Source organism: Pagrus major, chromosome 7 (genome assembly GCF_040436345.1).
Source record: "Pagrus major chromosome 7, Pma_NU_1.0".
Classification (NCBI taxonomy): domain Eukaryota; kingdom Metazoa; phylum Chordata; class Actinopteri; order Spariformes; family Sparidae; genus Pagrus; species Pagrus major.
Genome location: NC_133221.1, coordinates 1,357,738 through 1,378,019, shown reverse-complemented (window position 1 = coordinate 1,378,019; position 20,282 = coordinate 1,357,738). Strand labels below are relative to the sequence as shown.

Sequence of the window (20,282 nt, the reverse complement as noted above, 5' to 3'; positions counted from 1 at the left end):
ATTGTGTTTCATTTCCTTAACTTAACCAGGGACAAGGACTGCAAATTAGCCCTAAGTCCTATATACATTGCATCGGTTGTAACTTCCATATAAATTCATACCCCGATAGCACACATAAGTCTTGCAGATGCTGGCGCGACTTTCGTCTGAAAGACGTAGTATGAGGAGTGTTTGCGTATTGGGAACACTTTGCCGTGACGTTGGTATTTGGTTGAGGATGTATGTGTGCTATTCGGTTACCATACAAATAAATCCTATAGCCTTTCACCTGGAAACAAAAAAAATCCCAGAGAATGTAAAGGTTACTTTGGGTCAACAGTACCCAGAATAGAGAGTACCTGATCCATCATCATGGAATAAGAGCCCTGTATACCCAGGGTTGGGTCGACAGTCGATGATGCCCAGCAGAGTTCTGGTGAGTCTGAGAAGCTCAAAGAAACTGTAGAAACCGAAGTAGATCAAATGTCTGGCCAAACTCACAACCTGGAGAGAGAGCAGGGAAAAAAGCAGGTGATCACAGGAAAGAAGAGGAACACAGAGATATATAACAGAAGAGGAAGAGGAGAGTAGAGACAGACCTCGTACGTGAGCTTGTTTTTCTCCTCGTTGTGGAAAGGCAGCTCGTCGTTCAGGACGTTGTTGAGATACTCCTCCATGAACGCCATCGTGTTGGAGAAACGGTTCTTCTTGTTGTCTCTGCTGTCGTCCATGTTGGAGTCATAACTGAGGAGAACACACATTAGAAAATGTTAACTTTAAAATAATAATGAAGAAATGACAGCTGCTGACCTTTTGAACACTGACAGTGGTATAGAAGATATGTGGTAACATGGTGACTGAAGGACAGTCTTCAAGAAGATATTAGCCTGGACAGAGACTTTTACCCTGGACCCTCAGATTAAAACTCTGATGCTCTACTGACTGAGCTACCCAGGCTCAATGTGCCCAGTAGTGAGAATAATCACCCAGGCAGGACAGACGACACGTTTCAGAAGCTTTGACAATTCCCTTAAATCCTACAACACAGTTCTTTTACGTATGCTTATAAAAATCGACCAACTCTTTGATGGTGATGGAGGTGGGGATCTCTGTCCAGAGACGGGCGAACTTGACGGGTGTCACCAGCTCCTGCGGGTCTCGGTCTACGTGTGCATGGAGCATGAGGCGGCAGAAGGAGGCCCGGAGGTCGAAGGGCAGCGTCTCATCCATCATGCACAGGAAGATGAGCTCTATGTCCAGCTGCTTGGAGATCTCGTCTATGGCCAGATACTGACGGTCCAGACACATCCGGGCAAAGAGCTTCAGCTGGTACCTGAAGAAAGAAAGTCCACGAAAGAAGACAAGTTCCATGAGCTTTTCTTTCTTCTATTGCCATTTTTTTATTTAATTTACAATATAATATTCATGAAATATCCTGAGGACTCTGTATGTGTCTACCGGTAGTAGGTGAGGACGTTCTCATCATGAGCATTTCCTTGTCTTGCCTCCTGAGCCAGATGCCTGATGCTCTTCTCTTGTCTCTCATTGGTCTTGTCTGTCCACACCAGCCACACCTACAACAAAAGACAAGAATAAAATGTCATCCGTCCCCAGCTTCATTCGTTCTGGGTGCACTTGTGCAGCACAGCAACAAATAAACACAACTGAAAGTAAACAAAGTGATAAAAAAAACAGTAAGTAAAGCAGAGATGCAGGCATCTACCTCGTCCTCGTCTCCGTAGTCATCCATCCCCATGTATTCTCCCTGAACACCACCAGGGGTCGACTCTTTGGGGACGCGACGTCTGGATGGAGCAAAAAACAAAAGTCAAGTGATGTTCTGACGTGTTGACATTAATTTAGAGAAAGACGGCTACTTGTGTTAAATTTCATGTCATAGCGCCACTAGCTCAGGAAACTGTACTTCAAAATAAAAGCCCTGTTCTGGAAATTTAATATCCTTCAAAAACCTACATGCTCCCATCTCTCTCAGAATAAACCCAACCCCTGAAATCTATCTGTCATCTGTAATCTAAACCCCCATTGGGACCGGATCTATAAGGTCATGCCTCCCTCCCTCCCTCCCTCCCTCCTCACTCTGTCTTGATGAGGATGTCCTGGTTTTTAGGGTCCAGCACACATTTACAGATGAGCTCCTGAGTGACGGGGATGGCCACGTTGTTGGACACACACAGGTCTGACAGGTAGTCCAGAAACCTGCGCAAACACACAAACAGAGTCTTAGACTGATAAACTAACAAAAAAACGCCACACTGACCACCTCTCCACGTGCTCCTCCCCCCTCCATGTGTACCTGGGCTCACGGTTTTTGCGGACCAGGCTTACAAAAGTCTCCACTTCAGTCTTGGTGATGTGCTTCTCCAGCAGTTTCCGGTTGTTGTGCAGCAAGGCGGTGATGGTGTCCTCAGCCAGAATGTCATAACCGATCTGACTCTGCATCACACCGAACTGCTTCGCTATGTGCTCCTGGAGGTGGGAGGAATGAGTGAGCTCTTTTACTTTTTGTTTTTTATCTCCCGTATTTTTGTCCTGGTTGGTACAATTCATTCGATAAGTTGTCAAAAAATTTATTTACATATACTCGTAGAAAAAAAGAGAAATTGTCTGAATATCGAACGCTGAGGTACACCCTCTGATATGGTAGAGGACTACAAATCAGGGTGTTCAGTTAGCTGGGTCTTTAAGGTTGCTGACATGGGGCAGTCATCATCTCCATCATCATCTTCCTCCTCACCTGGTTCTTACGGTAGTCCTCCTGGGAGTGTCGGAGGACTCTGTAGCACAGTCTGAACATGTACTGGTAGGGAGAATTCTTCTGGTCCGCCAGCTCCTCCAGACGCAGCAGAGGACCCTCCCCTCCACCACGGTCCTTAAAGGGAGCCTTCAGGATGCCAAAGATCTGAAGACAACATCACACACAAAACATCCATTAGTTGGTGGTCATTAACATCTAATTGAACATTTCCTGCTAAATCTCTGGGTAATTTTTTGGATCATACCTGTTTGAGGATGTTCTGTTCCCTCATCAGTTTCTGTCTCTCTCGGTTGGCTTTGGTCATTGTTACGTCCAGGACCGGCTGACCGCTGTTGATGATGTCAGCCACGAAGAAAACCACGTCCTCCAGCAACTTGATGGCAAAACTGAGCACAAAACACAGTAAATATGAACTCTTCCTCAAGGATTTCCTTCCTGTTGGCTCTAATTCAAGTTCCCATGAATCCCTCTGCTCAAACATGTAACAGTTAAAGGGAAAGTCAAGTATTTTTAAACCTGGACCTTTTATTTACATGTTCTGCAACATGATCCTTTGAGTCAATTCTGACCATCAAAGTTATGTCCACTAAAGGCGTCTCTGATAGGCTGAGGCTGTTACTCTGATAACATTACTAAAAAGATTTCTACAGAGCTTTTAGTTTATCTCCAGCATGTTTTTCTGCATTATAATCTTTAAAAAAGAGTTTTCATATCAGCACATATCGTGTGTGTGTGTGTGTGTACAGTCAGTCATACCGGCGGTCGTTCTGGCTGATGAAGCCCTGACTAAACTGGTCCACCACGGTGCTCAGCATGGCGCTGGCATCGTTGGCAAAGTCCAGATCTCTGATCTCCATCACAGGAACGGAGACGATAGCGAACGCCTCCTTATCCTCTTTAGTGGGACACGTTCCCAACTGCAGAAGGTTGATTAATATACACTTAATTAGTCAAGCTCATATATATTCTATAAAAAAGGGGACAGATTATACTCTGTACCATAGTTTCATAGTTGTTCACATTTTCAGGATTAAGGTCACAATGTTTTTCTCTTTCATATAAAAAATGTTACGCACACTTCTTGTTTCCGTACATCAGACAAATAAATAAATTCTTTATCGGTTCACCAATATCAAAACAAAGCTTTTTTTCCTCAAAACCTCACACTGAAGTAACAACAAAACCTCTTTTTTTCGTATAACAAGAGAAGCCAAAGTTTTCAAATGTCAGATAGTCAGAATTGTGATTCAGGAGGTCTCAGATCAAAAAATGTAAAGTCTTGAATCTGAATGGACCAGAGACTCAATACGATGCTGAAAAAACTGATGGATTAATCAGCCAAACAGGTTTTATGCAAAGATGCAAAAATGTTGTTGTCAAGAACTTGTTTCTCATGGGTTGAGTCATACAATTACTTTTGCATTTTGCAACAGTTGCAGACAAAGTAAATTCAAAGCACTGACCATAAGTCTGATGGGTCTCTCCTCGTCTATATCGATGGGGACGTTGGTGCTCTGGATCCAGGTGTTGGTGCACAGGTGTCTCAGTCGTACAAATGAGTTTCTAGAAGACAAACGGCTCATTTTATGTTCACTTCTGCCTTATTTATGTCACTCTGCTCCTCTGTGGCAGTCTACACTCTGTGAGCTGATAGTCTTATATTGTTCTCTGGTGTCTGTGCTATAACTCTCCTGTATCTATTGTTTTTCCTCCTCTAGTCTAACAGTCAGCATCAAACATCATTTAACTGAGGAGAACCTGAAGTTTCAGTCTGGCTCATTTAAAGTCCCAATTCTATGTTTGCTTTATCTGAGAATGAATGAATTTAACAGAATTTTCAAAAAACAGCAGTCACAATTTTTTTTTTTTACTGTGAACTTATATTTTCTTATAAAATCAACAGGATGGAATCAATTTTGTACATCATATACCCATCATATGTCCTTGGTCATGTTTGCCTTTTACCTGATGACCTTTATTTAAGTCAAATTAAGTTTTGGGAGCTTTAATCTGGTGTATAGATACTCTCCATTTATTCTTTACCTTACAAGAAGGAAGTAATCCCTGTCATTCTCTGTGGTCTTTTACTGTGAAACATCTACGGGAAGTAACGACACTGCAGAACCACCGTTCGTTCCTACCGTGGTACAAATGAGTCCGTCTTCTGTAGCGTGGTTGGGTCAAGCTCGAACAGCGAGGCGATGTCGTTCCCGTGAGCCACAGCCACCAACTTGTACTTGATCCTCTCGCCGTGGGAGCGCTTGTTGCTACGACTACCGTCGATCTACAGAGGCGTCAAAGGTCAGAGGTCAGGCTGAGGAGGTGAACTTCCCACTCTTTACTTCAACAGAATTACTCATTGCTGCGAGCGGTCACTGCAGAGATATTTCAGTGGTATAGTGAAGCACATTATAATGTAGCTTCAGTCTCAGCTGACTTCAGTCTGTCAGCGGTGCTGCTGATGTGAGGATGTTGAACAAGTTAAACTCACCGAGGGCGGCGGCTCTGCACTGTCTCCTTTATAGCCTGGATTCTCCTACAACAACAACAACAACAACAGCCAAAGATATTATCTACTGCAAGGAAACAAAGGATCGCTTAAATTCTTCCAGAAGACAATGAGGTGACATTGAAAAGTTAATTCCAGTTAGTTAAATTTTTAATTTGGTGAGCATTAATTTAGAAATGAAGGACGAAACTACAAAAGAATGACTCATTCAGAATGACTTTCTTTTGAAGAAGTTAGAACAAAAAGACCTCCACCGGTATTCAATTTAAATCTGGAGCCATGTTTTATGGTAAATGATTTTGATTAGGCTGACGACATGATCAAACACATTTTTTGGAGTCTTTTGAACTGTTTGTTGTGGCAGAGCAGCTGTTTAAAATCTCCAGAGGTCCCATTCATTCATTCATTCATTCATCAGTCCTTTCACCCAGTGTTGCCATGGTTACCTCTGCAGCCAGGTAGTTGCCAGTCGCCAGGTGTTTGAAGCGATATAGGCTGTTCCAGTGTCCCGCCCCTCCACGACACGGGTCATGATGGACAACCTGACGAACCAATCAGCACACAGAGAGTTTACAACAACTTCAGCTGTGTGTGTGTCTGTGGCTGTGTCCAAATTCAGGGGCTGCAGCCTTCAAGGCCGCGGCCTTAGCGGTCCACGAAGGCCGCGGCCTTCGGAGAGACCTTGAAGGCCACATCCACCGTTGTTAAATGGGACGGTCTAGCCTTCGGAGTATTTCCTGGTTGCGTCACCAGGTGTTCATGCATTAAAGTCTGTTTTGGTTCAAATCTATCAAACGTGTACATTTATTTGTGTGTGTACAATGTGTCAAATCTGAATTGAATTATCAACATTACAAAATAAACATGAACCCATTGGTGAATAACAACTATGTTTACCATAGCATTACCAGCTTCACGTATTTTAACTGAAAGTTAAACTTTGGAGGTTTTATAGTCTCTTGAAGTTTAACATATCTGGCGTTGGATGTTCAAATGAGTAAAAACCGAGTATAAACCCATTACTTAAATTTAAATGTCATGTCTGCGCCACTTGATGTCGCCATTTTCTCTTGCTTCCTCTTCTGTTTCGGGACTGAGCAGCGGTGCGCAAAGGATCTTGGGATATGTGAGGCCGCGAAGGACAGTAGCGGTGCGTCCTCCTAAACGAGGGTGGGGAAGGCTGCATTTGTGGGCTGCATGTGGCGCAGCCTTCGAATTTGGACAGCCTTCGCGCAGCGTTGTGACGTAATTGGCCTTCAAATGCGCCCTTCCTGGGCTGCAGCCCCTGAATTTGGACACGGCCTGTGTGTGTCTGTGTGTGTGTGGCCTGTTTACCTCGACCTCCCACAGGGCGTTGGAGCTAGTCGCCGAGGTCGCAGACTGTCTCAGTGTCGTTCGAAGGAAAACGTGGAGTTTGCTCTTGTACTCGTCGCAGGTCAGAAACTTTTCCTGCTCAGCGTGAAACAAACGCACCACGTCGCCCTGAGAAAGACAGAGAGACACACACAGAGAGAGGGACACAGAGAAACTTTAAAGGACAAGTCCGCAGCATTTATATTTAGTAAGATCACAGTTTGAATTAATTCACTTTCGGATTCTGGGTCAACTTCCTCATGTTTTGTTCTGCAACAAAAATATTTGACTATCTCTGATTTATGTCTCCGACTGGCTTCTTGTCCATAGCAACAGTGACTGAGGATCAGGGGTTTGTAGTTTTATTTTCTGTTTAACAAAAAAGACATCTCTGTTGGGACAGAGGACACAAACCTACTCTTAACTGTCAGCTTACAGACAGTAGTGTTATGTACAGTGACGTACTGTAACATTTACTCGAGTACTGTACTTAAGTACACTTTTGAGGTGCTCGTACTTTACTAGAATACTTCTATTTTCTGCTACTTCATATTTCCACTGCACTGTTTATTTGATAACTTTAGTTACTAGTTACTTTGCAGATTACATGCTGTACCAGAGACAAGGTAGTGCATTTTTAAAATCAATTTGTTTGATCAGAAAGCTGTTTTTTTTAAACCACACTGATGGCAATAATCACAAAAATGATCGATATCAGATCTAATAATCAAGTCAATAATTGGTCAACTCTTTCTGTAGAGTGTACATACATGGATATGTGTATACTTTTCTGTATAAATAATTAACTTTTATTTGTATTTTTGATACTTTAGTATATTTGAGGCAAATATTATACTTTTTTACTCCAGTACATTTATTTGATCACTTTAGTTACTGGTTACTTTACAGATTACATGCTGCATCAGACCCAAAGTATCACACGTTTTAATTTGTTTATTTTATCATCAATCCGATTAAAACACATTGATTCTGATAATCAGTTGGCCCACAGTTCAGTGTACACATGTGAATACACTGCTCAAAAATAGTTAGGGATATAGGTGCATGTATGCATGTGCAATAAAAGTCAAATAAAATGTGTCCCTTTATTACTGGGGGACAAAATATTCACAAAACACAAAATAAAAATTCAGATGTGTCACAGAATAAACAATCAAGTGAAGCTTTAAAAGATCCCACATCAGTAACTCATTTTGAGTAGTGTACATGTATAATTTATTTTTGATACTTACGTTTAATACCAGATACTTTGACTTTCACTCAAGTACTATTTCCATGCTTGACTTTCACTTTTATTAAAGTAATATTTTAACATATCTTTACTCAAGTATGACTTTTGGGTACTTTGTTTGTTGTGTGTGTGTGTAAGTTGCATCCAGATGATCCGTGTTTTCTGTCTGTCAGTGCATCTTGTCTGTGAGAACAGTGGAGCGAGTAAACACAGAAGTAATGATTAAATAAATACATAGAGAAACAAAATAAAGGACCGTGTCACTCAGTCAGTACCTGACAACCAGGCTGACCGACACCGGAGCAGCTTTAATTCAGCCAGTGTCTCTGATGTGGACAGAACAGGAGATGTGATGAAGAAAGGAGGAAACTGGCTCCTGTAACCTCAGCTGGGACTTGACCGTGGAGAAGCCGCCATTTTCTCGGAGACCTCCGCGCTGTGACCCGGGTGGATGTGCATGTCCGACCCGCGGGCAGAGAGGGACCCGGGCTAACGCTGGGATAAGCTCCGCTGTCTGGTAGTGGTGGATCCGTGCGATGAACGGCCGCGGAGGGTCGTCCTGTGTCTTGTGGGCGCTGACAGCAGCTGTGGAGACGGAAAGGCCTCTGTGCCTCCATGATGGCGGTTACACGGATGTTGTCGCGCGGCCCTCCGTCCGCCAGGGTTAGCTGCACGATGCTAGTAGCGTTAGCATGCTGTTCGGTTTGGCTAGCTTGTGTTGCGTCGCCCTGATTATTTTCCGTAGACTGTTCGTCTGGAGGTTGGTTTTGCTTTATAGAAGCTTTTCACATCGTCACTAACCTTCAGCTCAGGGTTTCACACGTTAACTGTTGTAATAAAACAGTTTGACTCGACAGACGGGATGTCAGAGTCTCCCGCTGCGCGACCTGCTCCGACATTAACCAAACCGGAAGTTGTGTTGGCGTTTTGTTTTTAAAAGAAGTACAAAAACCTAAAAACAGACTTCACAGAAACAACGAATTTCTGAGCCTTGTGTCAAAAATGTTCATTTTTAAAAGCCCTGCTCCCTCCTAAAATTATTCTTTATCTTTCTTCAATTTAAAGGGTGTAAACCGGAAGTGCAATGTCGCCATGGATTCAGTGAGTTAGCCTGTTAGCTACAGCTTGGGCCACGTGCTTTTACCAGTATTTTCTCTAAACTTTGATGAATTATCTCCATTAAAAATGTGCCGAATGAGCTGTAAGCACTTCCTGTTCGCAGTGTACACATGGATGCACAGACATCTGTCACTGGATTCATGTTTTACTGAATAAATCTTAAAAACATGACAGTTTCCAGGCGAAGTCTGGAGATTTAAGGAGTCTTTTCTTTTCTATGATGAGATTTATTCTTGAGGTGTGTTCAGATTTGAGTGTTTTCCAGGACCTGAATTACCTCGAAGAAGCACTCATATAATGTATGTAATACAAATATTATGCACACTGTATAATATTTGTATTATGTGGTGGAAAGAAAGTGTATTTACTCAAGTATTTAGAGGTACTTCCATTTTATGCTACTTTTCTACATTTGATTTAGAAATATTGTGCTTTTCACTTCACTAAATTTATTTAAGAGCTATGGTTGTTTTTCAAATTCAAATCAATTAATAAAATATGATCCGTGACTAGAAATGAAACTACCAAAAGTATATTAAGTGATTAAAATTAACTCCGCCACGCGACCTACATACATCTACATGTATGTATATACTCTGTACTATGTGTCGATATATTTATTGCCAATTACAGGTCAAATAAGTTAATGTTCTACTTTGTCTCTGATGCAGCATGTAATCTGCAAAGTAACTGGAGCTAACAGAGTAACAAGTAGCAGAAAATGGAAATACTCAAGTAAAAGTACCTTGAATTTTTACTCAAGTACTCAGTACTTCAGTGTAAAGTACAGTTTACATATTAATACATTGAAAATAATGATCCAATAGTATAGCAGTGTCCTTAACACTACAGCAGACATTTTGAATTATGAGTAAGTGACATTTTTCAGTTATTTGAATACTTCTTCCACCACTGACCTGTAAATACTGCAGTAATACTACCTTTGATCACTTCTCAATGTCATTGTGTAAACTGCTTACGTTTTTATTGTAGTTTTCTTATTTATCCTAAATGTATCTTATTTTGATTATTATTCTATTTGGCACTGATGTCAGCATTTACTTTATATGTGACACTTTTTTATTATTGTTTGTGTTTTTGTATTTTATTCTTATGTTACTGTCATTCTGAGTCTCTGGCACAAGAATTTCCTCCAGGATAAATAAAGTTGATCTGATCTGATCTGAACTGATCTGAACTGATCGGATCTGATCGGATCTGATCGTCTGCTGTGTCTCGGTGTCGTCACTCACTCCTTTGAGCACTTCCTCTCTGTGGTCGCTGTACATCATGAACAGGTTGATCTTCCAGCTGGTGTTGCAGTTCACCGAGTTCACCTGCAGAGGGAAGAAGAGCTGTTCACTGGGAGCTTCTGCTGCAGTATTAATCCTCATCATCAGTACCAGAACTAGGACCAGTGTCAGGACTGAGCTGTCTGGGTCTCACCTCCTTGCAGCCCGGATGGTCAGTCAGTTCGTAGTTTGAAGCGTGAAGCGGCTGACCGGCGTTCACCGGGTTCAGGATCACTTTATCTCCCACCACCACCTGCAGCAGGAAGCACACAATTCACCTCTGTACAGAAGGAAAGACAACCTGATCTGGAGATTATTGAGGGTCCTAACATTAATCCAAATAAACATTAAAAACAGGAAAACTAAACAAAACAAAACAACCATCAACAGTCAACACAGACAGAAAACATCCAAACAACAGAACGATGACACTGATGAACACAACCAGCAGATGGACACAGAGAGACTGAACCAGTGCAGATGAGACTGTATATGACATAACATACAGTATCATCTGAAACATGTACGGTTTATTTAAAAGGGGACAACATTTCTAAACATGTGACATGATGTCATGGATCGAATGTTTGAAGGTAAGTTACACATCAAACCATCAAAACGTCCACAAACCCCTTTGGGAGAAAACAATTCCACTTCCTGCAGACAGCAACTGCATCGACACTTAAAACAAGCCGGTTTAACTTAATAACAACGTGTCAAAGAGTTGCTGTCAGCTTGTTGCATTTACAATAAAGCCAAAGATGATGATCTCTGATTTATTCCCCTGTCATGTCCTAAAAAAGCTCAGAAAAGAAGAGCTTTATGGCTCCAAGCTATGTGAAGGGCAGACAACGTGAAGCCATGGGAGCATGGATCTCCACACATTATTAGGATTTTGAGCAATTATTGGGCTGGAAAACATCAAAGCAATCTGGCAGCGCTGGGAGGAAGACAGCTATCATCTGTTAGCTAGTGAACCAATCACAGAGCAGGTAATAATAGAAGTAGACGTGTGTGTCGGACACATCTGGCCACTGGGTGGGGTTATTGGACCAGCTTGATGCTGCGAGACTGAACTGACGTGACTGAAGTTCTGGTCTGACATAAATAACTAACAAAAGATACACTTCTACTTTATTTAGTAAGTACGCTCATATCAATGTACTGGAAGGATACGAGCAACTGTACCTCTTCAATACTTCTTGGGACTAAACTGGCTTACTTATAAGACTGTAAAAGGCTTGAATAGTAATGGATTACATGTAGCAGGATTACATAATTAGGATACAAAAAAAGGTAAATGTATTCCGGTAAAGTTACAGAGAAAAAGTTGTAATCTGATTACAGATACATTCAGTAAAAAGGGGAGTACTCATGTGTGTCACACTACATCACATCTGGTCACAAGTGTGTATTCTCACAATGTTCTCTCATCTTTATAAGTTCAGTAAACTTTGAGGACGTAACTAGTTACATCTGAGTAATCCCTCAGTGGATTACTAGTTTAATACTGCAAGTACACTTTAAGTTTTCGTTAAAGGGTAACTCCACCAATTTTACACATTAAAGTGTGTTTACATGTCTTTTGTTTCCAGAGGAAGCTGCATGTAATCGGATAAACTGCCTCCAGTGATGTCACTCTGTGGCCTGTTGCATTGTGGGTAATGTAGATTTTTAAGAGAAGAAGAATCAGAGCGATATTTCTGGTTCTGCTTTATCGATTTTGACAGGATGAGATGTTTTTAAACTGTCCAACAGTGTTATAGGAACACAATGACAAATAATTAATGACAAACATTTTGATATTTCTGAACACAAGTGTAACGTTTGTCGTCATGGTAGCACTGACTCACTAGAGCTGGGTTATACTGATAATATCTGTATAATATAACGATATATTGGTTGGGCTCTACTATGTATTTCAACAAAGGAAATATGAACATAAACTTTGCAGATTTAAACAACCTTTGTCGCCATTTTAATAAAGATTTCTGACTGTATGAGGTGCATCTGAAGCACCAGAGACTCTGAGTGTAGTTTTTTATCACATGAAATGTTTTGACACAAACATTTATACGCCAGTGTGGCGAGTAGTCTTTAAAGAATGACTTTTCATTCAGAAAAGATCTCTATGAATCAGGAAATCCTTTTGTAAAGTCAGTCAGGATGTCACTAAACCCACCGTGAACATGAGCCGAGTAGTGTGTGACACTGTGTGTGGATGTGTTGTGTTGTGTGTGTTTACATTGTCTCCGTTGGCGCGGAGCTTCCAGAACGGCTGGATGAAGAGCCAGGAGCCTTCGTTCCCCGTCCCGTCCAGAGTGACCCGCATGGCGTTCTTCTCCAGCAGCGCCGGCAGACGTTTGTTCACCGTCAGGTATTTATTACTCTTCATGTGGAGCAGCTGCAGACACAGAAGGTGCAGATAAAACACGTTCATGTTCAGACTCAAACCAGCAGTGAATCACACAGGGAGTTGTTCTGGTTCTGAGATCCGATGAGTGTTAGAAACAAACAGGACGATGCAGCTTCATGCTGCTCAGACAGAACGTGTGTTTGAACATGTGAACACTGCAGCTTTGTTATCATCTGTACCTCAGTTTAGTGGAGTCCTACACATCCATGCAACACTCTCCACACCTTAAACACACACACACACACACACACACACACACACACACACACACACACACACACACACACACACACACACTGGGTGTGGCTGCTGCTGAGTGAAACTGTTACAGATTGTTGAGATAAAGATTCCTGTAAGAGAAAGGTGTGTGTGTGTGTGTGTGTGTGTGTGTGTGTGTGTGTGTGTGTGTGTGTGTGTGTGTGTGTGTTATGATGACAGCTCTGAAGCGAGGTCAATATTGACTTTAACAGATACAGGTGTGTGTGTGTGTGTGTGTGTGTGTGTGTGTGTGTGTGTGTGTGTGTGTGTGTGCAGTAAGTGATCCCTTACTGTACTACTGACTCAATCAGAAGGACACATGTTGCCACGGTGAGTCACCTGGTTGTCGTAGCAGCAGGCGTGGATCAATGCGGACTGAGCTGACAGCAGCCAGGTGAGTGCAGACTCACAGTCCTGTGGTGTGACTAAGTACATTTATTCAAGTATAATTCTGAAGTACTTGTACTTCACCTGAGTTTCTGTATTTTATGGATCCTGAAGCTTCTCGGTTTTAATTTAATGAAGACAGAAAGTCAAATAAAAGGTGTTGCTGACGGAGACACTGACACCTGTGAGACTTCTGTCCTTCGTCTGTTTGTCTTGTAAAAACCCTCCAGCAGTCAAACACAGACTCGTTCACCTACAAGCTGAATCCTTCTTTACTTTCAGTCATGGACAAATATGTTCAGTGTCTCTTTATTCTGCATCAACTTACAGTCGTTTTGTCCTTTTGAGATCACGTTTTGTCTCTTTGTCGTCCTAATGCGTCCCTTTATAGCCAGCTGTCTTTTCGTTGCTGTTTTGTGTCTCTTTGGTGGTTTTGTGTCTTGTTGTAGTTGTTTTGCTTCTATTTTTTTGGTATGTAGTATTTTGTGTGGTGACTTTGGAGTCTTTTTGCACCTCTGTGTGGTTGTTTTGTGTCTCTTTGTGGTATTTTGTGTCTTTATGAAAACATTTCCCTTTATGGTTGTAATTTTTTAAAATCTTTTTGTGGTTGTTTTGTGTCTCTTGTAATTTTGCAGGTCTGAGTGTAGTTATTGTGTCTCTGTGTGCTGCATGTAGTCATTTTGTGTCTCTCTTTAAATTATTTTGTTAGTTTTGTGTTTCTTTCTGTCCACTTTGTCTCCTCTGCAGTCAGTTTGTCTCTCTTCGTAGTCATCTGATTGACTTTCAAACTTAAAGAAAGTTACTATGAACCGGCTCCGACTTGTGACCCAGTGACACCATTCACTGCTGGACTTCAGTGATGGAAGCGATCAATTTCTTGAGCTTGGTCGAGATCAGTTTCGAGGTGTCTGACACGTGACAACAGATCTCCAGAACATGTTTAAATGTTTAATCATGTAAATAATATATATATGTATATATATATATATAAACGTTTGTATTTCTGTAGAAACAGATGAACAAGTCCGTTACCTGCATGACCGTCCCATATTTCACTACGTCTCCGTGGACTTTCTTGTTTTCTGTCTCGTTCTGCTTCTGCTCGAGGTTGGACGCATGCTGCAAGACACACACACACACACACACACACACACACACACACACACACACACACACACACACACACCAAATGTACAGTCAGATGATTTGTAGTGGTAGAAATGTTTTTTTACACACTAAAACATTACTAATACCACTTGATTGGCTGAGACCTGTCTCCACCACCACAACACCACGGACCGTGTTCTGACCCGACATAGCCCAGGACTACACAAGACGAGGAGAGGTGGACTCTGTGTTTGTAACAGTGATGCTTGGTGCTCACACACAGTCAAAGCTGATGGAAAATATAAACCCTGTTATCATCAGCATCTTGTTGCTGCTGTTCACATTCACCCTGACCCTAATTTGAAAAATTCACTACAGTTATTTCCTGAAACACCAGTTTGTGTATAATTATGTTAATGAATGACAAATCCTTCAACCTTCAACCTTTAAAGTGTGTGTGCAGGAATGTGTGCTCGTCTCTTACCTGTAGTTTCTGCAGCAGAACCACGTCAGCGATCTTGTCCTTCTCATGTTTGGCTTGTTTGGCTTTCCAGAACTGTTTCTGAGCCGAGTACCGGCTCATAGGACAAACCTTAAACAGGCAGTCTGAGAGAAGGAAAGGTGAGAATTACAGTCCAGTTCAACCAGAAAACCTCAAACATCAGAAACAACCTTATTCTCAATAATCTGAGAAGAATGAGGTTAACAACCTGTATGTGGGTTATTCCAGGTGTCGTGGTCAGCTGGAGCGATTAGTTCCAGGGTGATGATTGGTCAGTAGACCAGCAGGTAAAACTAATTGGTTGTTTTGGTTTCAGAGCATCAAACTGGTGAAGCAGCTGACATTAAGCCTTGGATTTATTTCTGCCCCACGACCAAATATAGTGTTTCTCTGTGTGATATAATAAACCAGCAGTGACAGAGTCTTTAAAGACACAATACAATAAAAGCTTTAACTTGCTAGAAGACTGTAAATATTCGATGTGAACCCGATCAATCCCTCAGCTCAGCTTTACTAGTTTACGAAGCTAAAAATTACCTGAAAAATAAAACCTGCTTGACCGTCGGCCTACGTATAGTGCAGGTTACGTTAGCCTGTTGAAGAAACTAACATTGACTTTAGCCTGTTGGATAAGCTAATGCTGACATTGGAGAAGCTAATATCAATGTTAGCCTGTTGGGGAAGCTAATATCAATGTTAGCCTGTAAGGGAAGTTAGCCCGTTGGATAAGCTAACATTGATGTTAGCACTATGTAACCATTTAAAGCAGACTCTTACAGGCTAATGCTAATCTCTTCTCATCACACTGAGAACAGTCTGAACCTCTCTGGTGTTGTTAAAGTTTGATTGTTGTGAGTTATGTGTCTAAACATTTACATCAAATATAGAAATAAAAAAAAACATTTCCAGTATTTTTTTAACTCCTTCCTGCTCAGAATGAAAAGGTGACAGTACCTTTAGCTCTAATGTTTAATGACCCTAAAATAATCCACTCTTTCTGTGGCTTTCTTAGATTTGTATCATTTTTACTGGTATTAATTAACGAGGACAGAACAGGACGAGGTGGATGGAGGGAGAAACACAGAAAAACAAATAAAGCTGCAGTGAAAGGAAGTCAGAGGAAACAGAGAGACGGACAGAGGGAGGTAAATATTGACTCTCCTCCAGCAGATCCTGCACGCTGAACACATTAACACTCATACTGTGTGTGTGTGTGTGTGTGTGTGTGTGTGTGTGTGTGTGTGTGTGTGAGTGCAAGAGTGCGAGTGTGTGTGTAAGGCAAACATGATTTGCCTGTGTATCGTATGTTAAAGACCTGAATGGATTGTCAGGTTTAAAAGTCTTCTTGACTTAAGGAAATGAGCTTTTAACTCATGTACACACACACACACACACACACACACACACACACACACACACACACACACACACACACCAGGCTGGGTTTCGTCTCTTTATAGCACATACTTGTATATAATTGTGATTAGTTGCATGTAGCTGAAACACTCGTTGCCATTTTTAGTTTGCTGATGAAAGGAAACAGACAAACGTGATAAAACTGTTCAAACAGGACGACGGACATCAGCTAAATAAAAACATATTTTGTTTCCTCTCAGGTTTTTCTTTTTGTCCACAGACGATAATGGAAACATAAATGTGACGGTGGAAGTTAGTTGTGTATGTGCTGAGTCATCACACAGTTTCTCACTACAATCAAGATCACAGTATCACCACCACTTTACATCCACGTCCGTCCAGACTAATCTAGTTATTAAAACAACGTAATAAATGTAATTCTGTAGTGACATGACACTGGCAGGTAGAAACATGCTGCCTTCACGTAGAGACACAAAGCTTCATCACATGGGTCAGAACCAGTCAGCTTGTGTCGGACTACAAACTGTAAAACTGATCCAGCAGCTCCTCTTCACTGTCAGCACCTGTCAATACATTTAGTGAAGGCTGATATTTAATGCTCTCTGTCACGTGCTTCTTTCATTTCCCACTGAAGTCTCTCAGAAATCTCCCTTCTGTCCATTTTGCAGGTATTTTAAATCAGATGTGTTTAGTGACGCCTGAAGCTGAGCTGATGTGTTTATGATTTTTACTGTCTGAATATTTTGACATATGACAGTAAACCGCACGAGTCAGAGGGCTGCGACATGATGAGGGTTCATCGAAGATGTGTGTGTAGGAGCGAGTCAGTACAGTTCTAGTTACAGCATAGTCATAGTCATAGTTATAGTCGTAGTATTAGTTATAGTCATAGTCATAGTCATAGTTATAGTCATAGTTATAGTTATAGTTATAGTTGTAGTTATAGTTGTAGTTGTAGTTATAGTCGTTGTTGGTGTTGGTGTTGGTGTTGACGGTCCTCAACAGTCCGTCTGGTTCTGGTGATTTGAAGTTGGAGCTGTGGGTCGCTCACTGCGATCTACTTCTTAACTAGTTCAACTCGCTGTCCAACAACTAAAACAGCACAGAGCAGATGGTATCTATATATACTGTACGTGTGTGTGTGTGTGTGTGTGTGTGTGTGTGTGTGTGTGTGTGTGTCAGCCGGTGGAAAACTTCATCAGTACCCTCTAATGACAGGCGCTGGACTCTCATCACACACACACCATTAATATTTAACACACGGGAGGTTTTTATGGGTCCGTTTGGTTCTAATAACAAAGAGCTGAGCCAGAACCTGCTGATCCCACAGAGAGCGGGGCAGAGCGGGAACTGGACCAGCGTCCATTTCTGTATTTAACTAATCCTCCAGACATGTTAGAAGATAAATATTTAAAAATCTAATTTTCTTTTTAAAGTTACATTTCCTGATTAAAGGTTCAGTTAACAGCTGAGTCTAGTAACCACACACACACACACACACACACACACACACACACACACACACACACACACACACTCCCGGTCCTACCTCTGAACTTCTTTGGAGGGTTCTCCAGATCTCCAGCAGCTGGTTCGACCACACAGCGGTCATCTACCAACCTGCAGACATAAAACCAAAGAAGAAGAAATGTCAGCGTGGTGCAGCCTCAGCAGAAGAAGAAACTAGAGAAGTGACGATGAGGAGGATCAGACGGAGGAAGGTGATCAGTATTTGGGTTAATTAATGGATTATAATATAAAACTGATATGTGATGTTTTAAATCATTAAGATAATCCATTAAAAACCTGAAATATATTACAGTGCATGATTTAACCACCACAGTCCAGACTAATGATCCTCAGATCAATAATATAATGACTAATGATCATCAGATCAATAATATAATGACTAATGATCATCAGATTAATAATATAATGACAGTAATAATCATCAGATCAATAATATAATGACAGTAATAATCATCAGATCAATAATATAATGACAGTAATGATCATTAGATCGATCAATAATGACAGTAATGATCATCAGATCGATCAGTAATGACAGTAATAATCATCAGATCAATAATATAATGACAGTAATGATCATTAGATGGATCAGTAATGATCATCAGGTGGATCAGTAATGACTAATGATCATCAGGTGGATCAGTAATGATCATCAGGTGGATCAGTAATGACTAATGATCATTAGGTGTGGTGTTCGGGTCGTTTACAGAAACAGGAAACAACACGCTGCTGTTCGCTGCGACTCTTCTTCTATTAATAGACACGTTTTCTCACGAGTTGATGTCGCAGCTGATAAATAAGAAGTTAAAGCTGCTCCAGTAGTGAACAGCCAATCAGAGCGCTCCATCTGTCAGCTGCACTCATGACACTCCTATAAACTGCATTCATGTGTACAAGAAAACACGAACGCAGCACACATGAGTTAATGTTCTTTTCTTCAGTTATTTACATTTAAATCATCTAGAAAATAATAAATTATGATACTTGAGTGTTCAACAGACATAAATGACATCGTTGTATTGATGGCAGCTGCACTCTGAAGGTTTCAACAGCATGTTCGGTTTGGATATTCATAATGAGACTTTATGACGTAGAGCTGACGTAGCGCTGACGTAGAGCTGAGATGCATGCACAGAAGAAAAGCCCACATTTCTGGTCACGTCAGGTCTGCAGCTGTGTGAGGCTGCAACAATATAATCCACTGATTACAACTATAACCTTTACTTCTAATTATTATTATGATAGGGTTAAATATTATTTCTGGCCTACATTATTCAAGTAACATTATAATAAAGTATTGTTTTACATTCATAATAAGTTGGACCATGTGACGTCTGTATTGCAATAAACTGTGAGTAATGAAATCAGTGAAGTCTGCAGAGGACTGGATGAAATGTGAGTCCTGAAGACTCGTGGACACTTTTTAAACAACATTATGAAGGACTCGTTGGTCAACGTGTGGTTGGATGTGTAAATATCACAACACCGCCCTCTTTGAGAAGCTGGCTGAATGAAGGAAAGACGGAGGCGGTGTTCACACGGTCCAACAGGTACAATAGGTCCAATAGGTTTCGCTCCAAACTGAGAGAAATGGCACCAGCGACTCTCGTTTCAATGTGATTAACAAGATGATAAGGAACAGTGATCACAATATACGTGACTGCATGTCAACGAGAATAATAGAGGAATATTTATTTCTATCTGTCGTGTCAACAGCTTTGTCAGAATATTGTCTTTTCTGCAATAAGGGCAAGAAAAAGTCACATTGTGTGAACTGTGAAATACTCAATTTCAAGTGAAAGTCCTGCATTCAAAAGTCCACTGAAGTAGTAAAAGTAAAAGCACTTGATGAGTAATTCTCATACTGAGGAAACCAACACAACACAACACAACACAACACAACACAACACAACACAACACAAATAACAACAACACAGCTGAGAGAAACACTCGCTGCTGCCAGCGACGCAGCCGAGTGTCTCAGGTTCGTCTCTCCGGGCAGGTTGAATAAGAAAACATTAACGAGGACATGGAGACGAACTTATTTTCATTTTCTCTCCCACATGTCGCAAACAACTACTCCGGCCTTACGGCAACTCTGAGAGGACACACTACTTCATTGTGCTTTCTGTTCAGGGGCCTTTTAAATCACAATGTTACGATGGTGCAGAGCTGGAGGGTCGATGACCGTCAGACATCAGTGATGGACGACGGCCGCCTGACAGACAAAACCCGGAGCAGAAAGTCTAAAGTCCATCTGAACCGATCAACAGCTCGTCACATCTGGACCCTGTTGGCCGGACCGTCAGAGACAAAGTTCAGAGAGATTTCAGAGAATGAATCAAACTGAAACTGTAAAAGTGACGACGGGAAAAATAACAGGAAAGCAGAAAGTTCAAATAAAATGAGAAACAAAGAGTCTGTT

At 41.4% G+C, this 20,282-nt stretch overlaps 1 protein-coding gene across 1 annotated transcript in view; it reads right to left on the bottom strand.

Annotated features, from left to right (window-relative positions):
• itpr3 (inositol 1,4,5-trisphosphate receptor, type 3) overlaps positions 1-20,282 on the bottom strand; it is a 51,531-nt gene that overhangs the window by 23,489 nt on the left and 7,760 nt on the right. The window contains exons 2-22 of the mRNA XM_073469812.1: positions 17,877-17,947; positions 14,933-15,054; positions 14,374-14,460; positions 12,526-12,684; positions 10,435-10,533; positions 10,242-10,325; positions 6,600-6,746; positions 5,711-5,806; positions 5,247-5,291; positions 4,897-5,039; positions 4,219-4,318; positions 3,512-3,672; positions 3,000-3,141; positions 2,735-2,899; positions 2,294-2,466; positions 2,077-2,196; positions 1,703-1,784; positions 1,438-1,553; positions 1,061-1,312; positions 579-723; positions 339-483 (exon numbers count right to left, since the gene is read on the bottom strand). Of these exons, the coding sequence (XP_073325913.1) occupies positions 339-483; positions 579-723; positions 1,061-1,312; positions 1,438-1,553; positions 1,703-1,784; positions 2,077-2,196; positions 2,294-2,466; positions 2,735-2,899; positions 3,000-3,141; positions 3,512-3,672; positions 4,219-4,318; positions 4,897-5,039; positions 5,247-5,291; positions 5,711-5,806; positions 6,600-6,746; positions 10,242-10,325; positions 10,435-10,533; positions 12,526-12,684; positions 14,374-14,460; positions 14,933-15,054; positions 17,877-17,947 (2,654 nt within the window). The remainder of the gene's footprint in view (positions 1-338; positions 484-578; positions 724-1,060; positions 1,313-1,437; positions 1,554-1,702; positions 1,785-2,076; positions 2,197-2,293; positions 2,467-2,734; positions 2,900-2,999; positions 3,142-3,511; positions 3,673-4,218; positions 4,319-4,896; positions 5,040-5,246; positions 5,292-5,710; positions 5,807-6,599; positions 6,747-10,241; positions 10,326-10,434; positions 10,534-12,525; positions 12,685-14,373; positions 14,461-14,932; positions 15,055-17,876; positions 17,948-20,282) is intronic.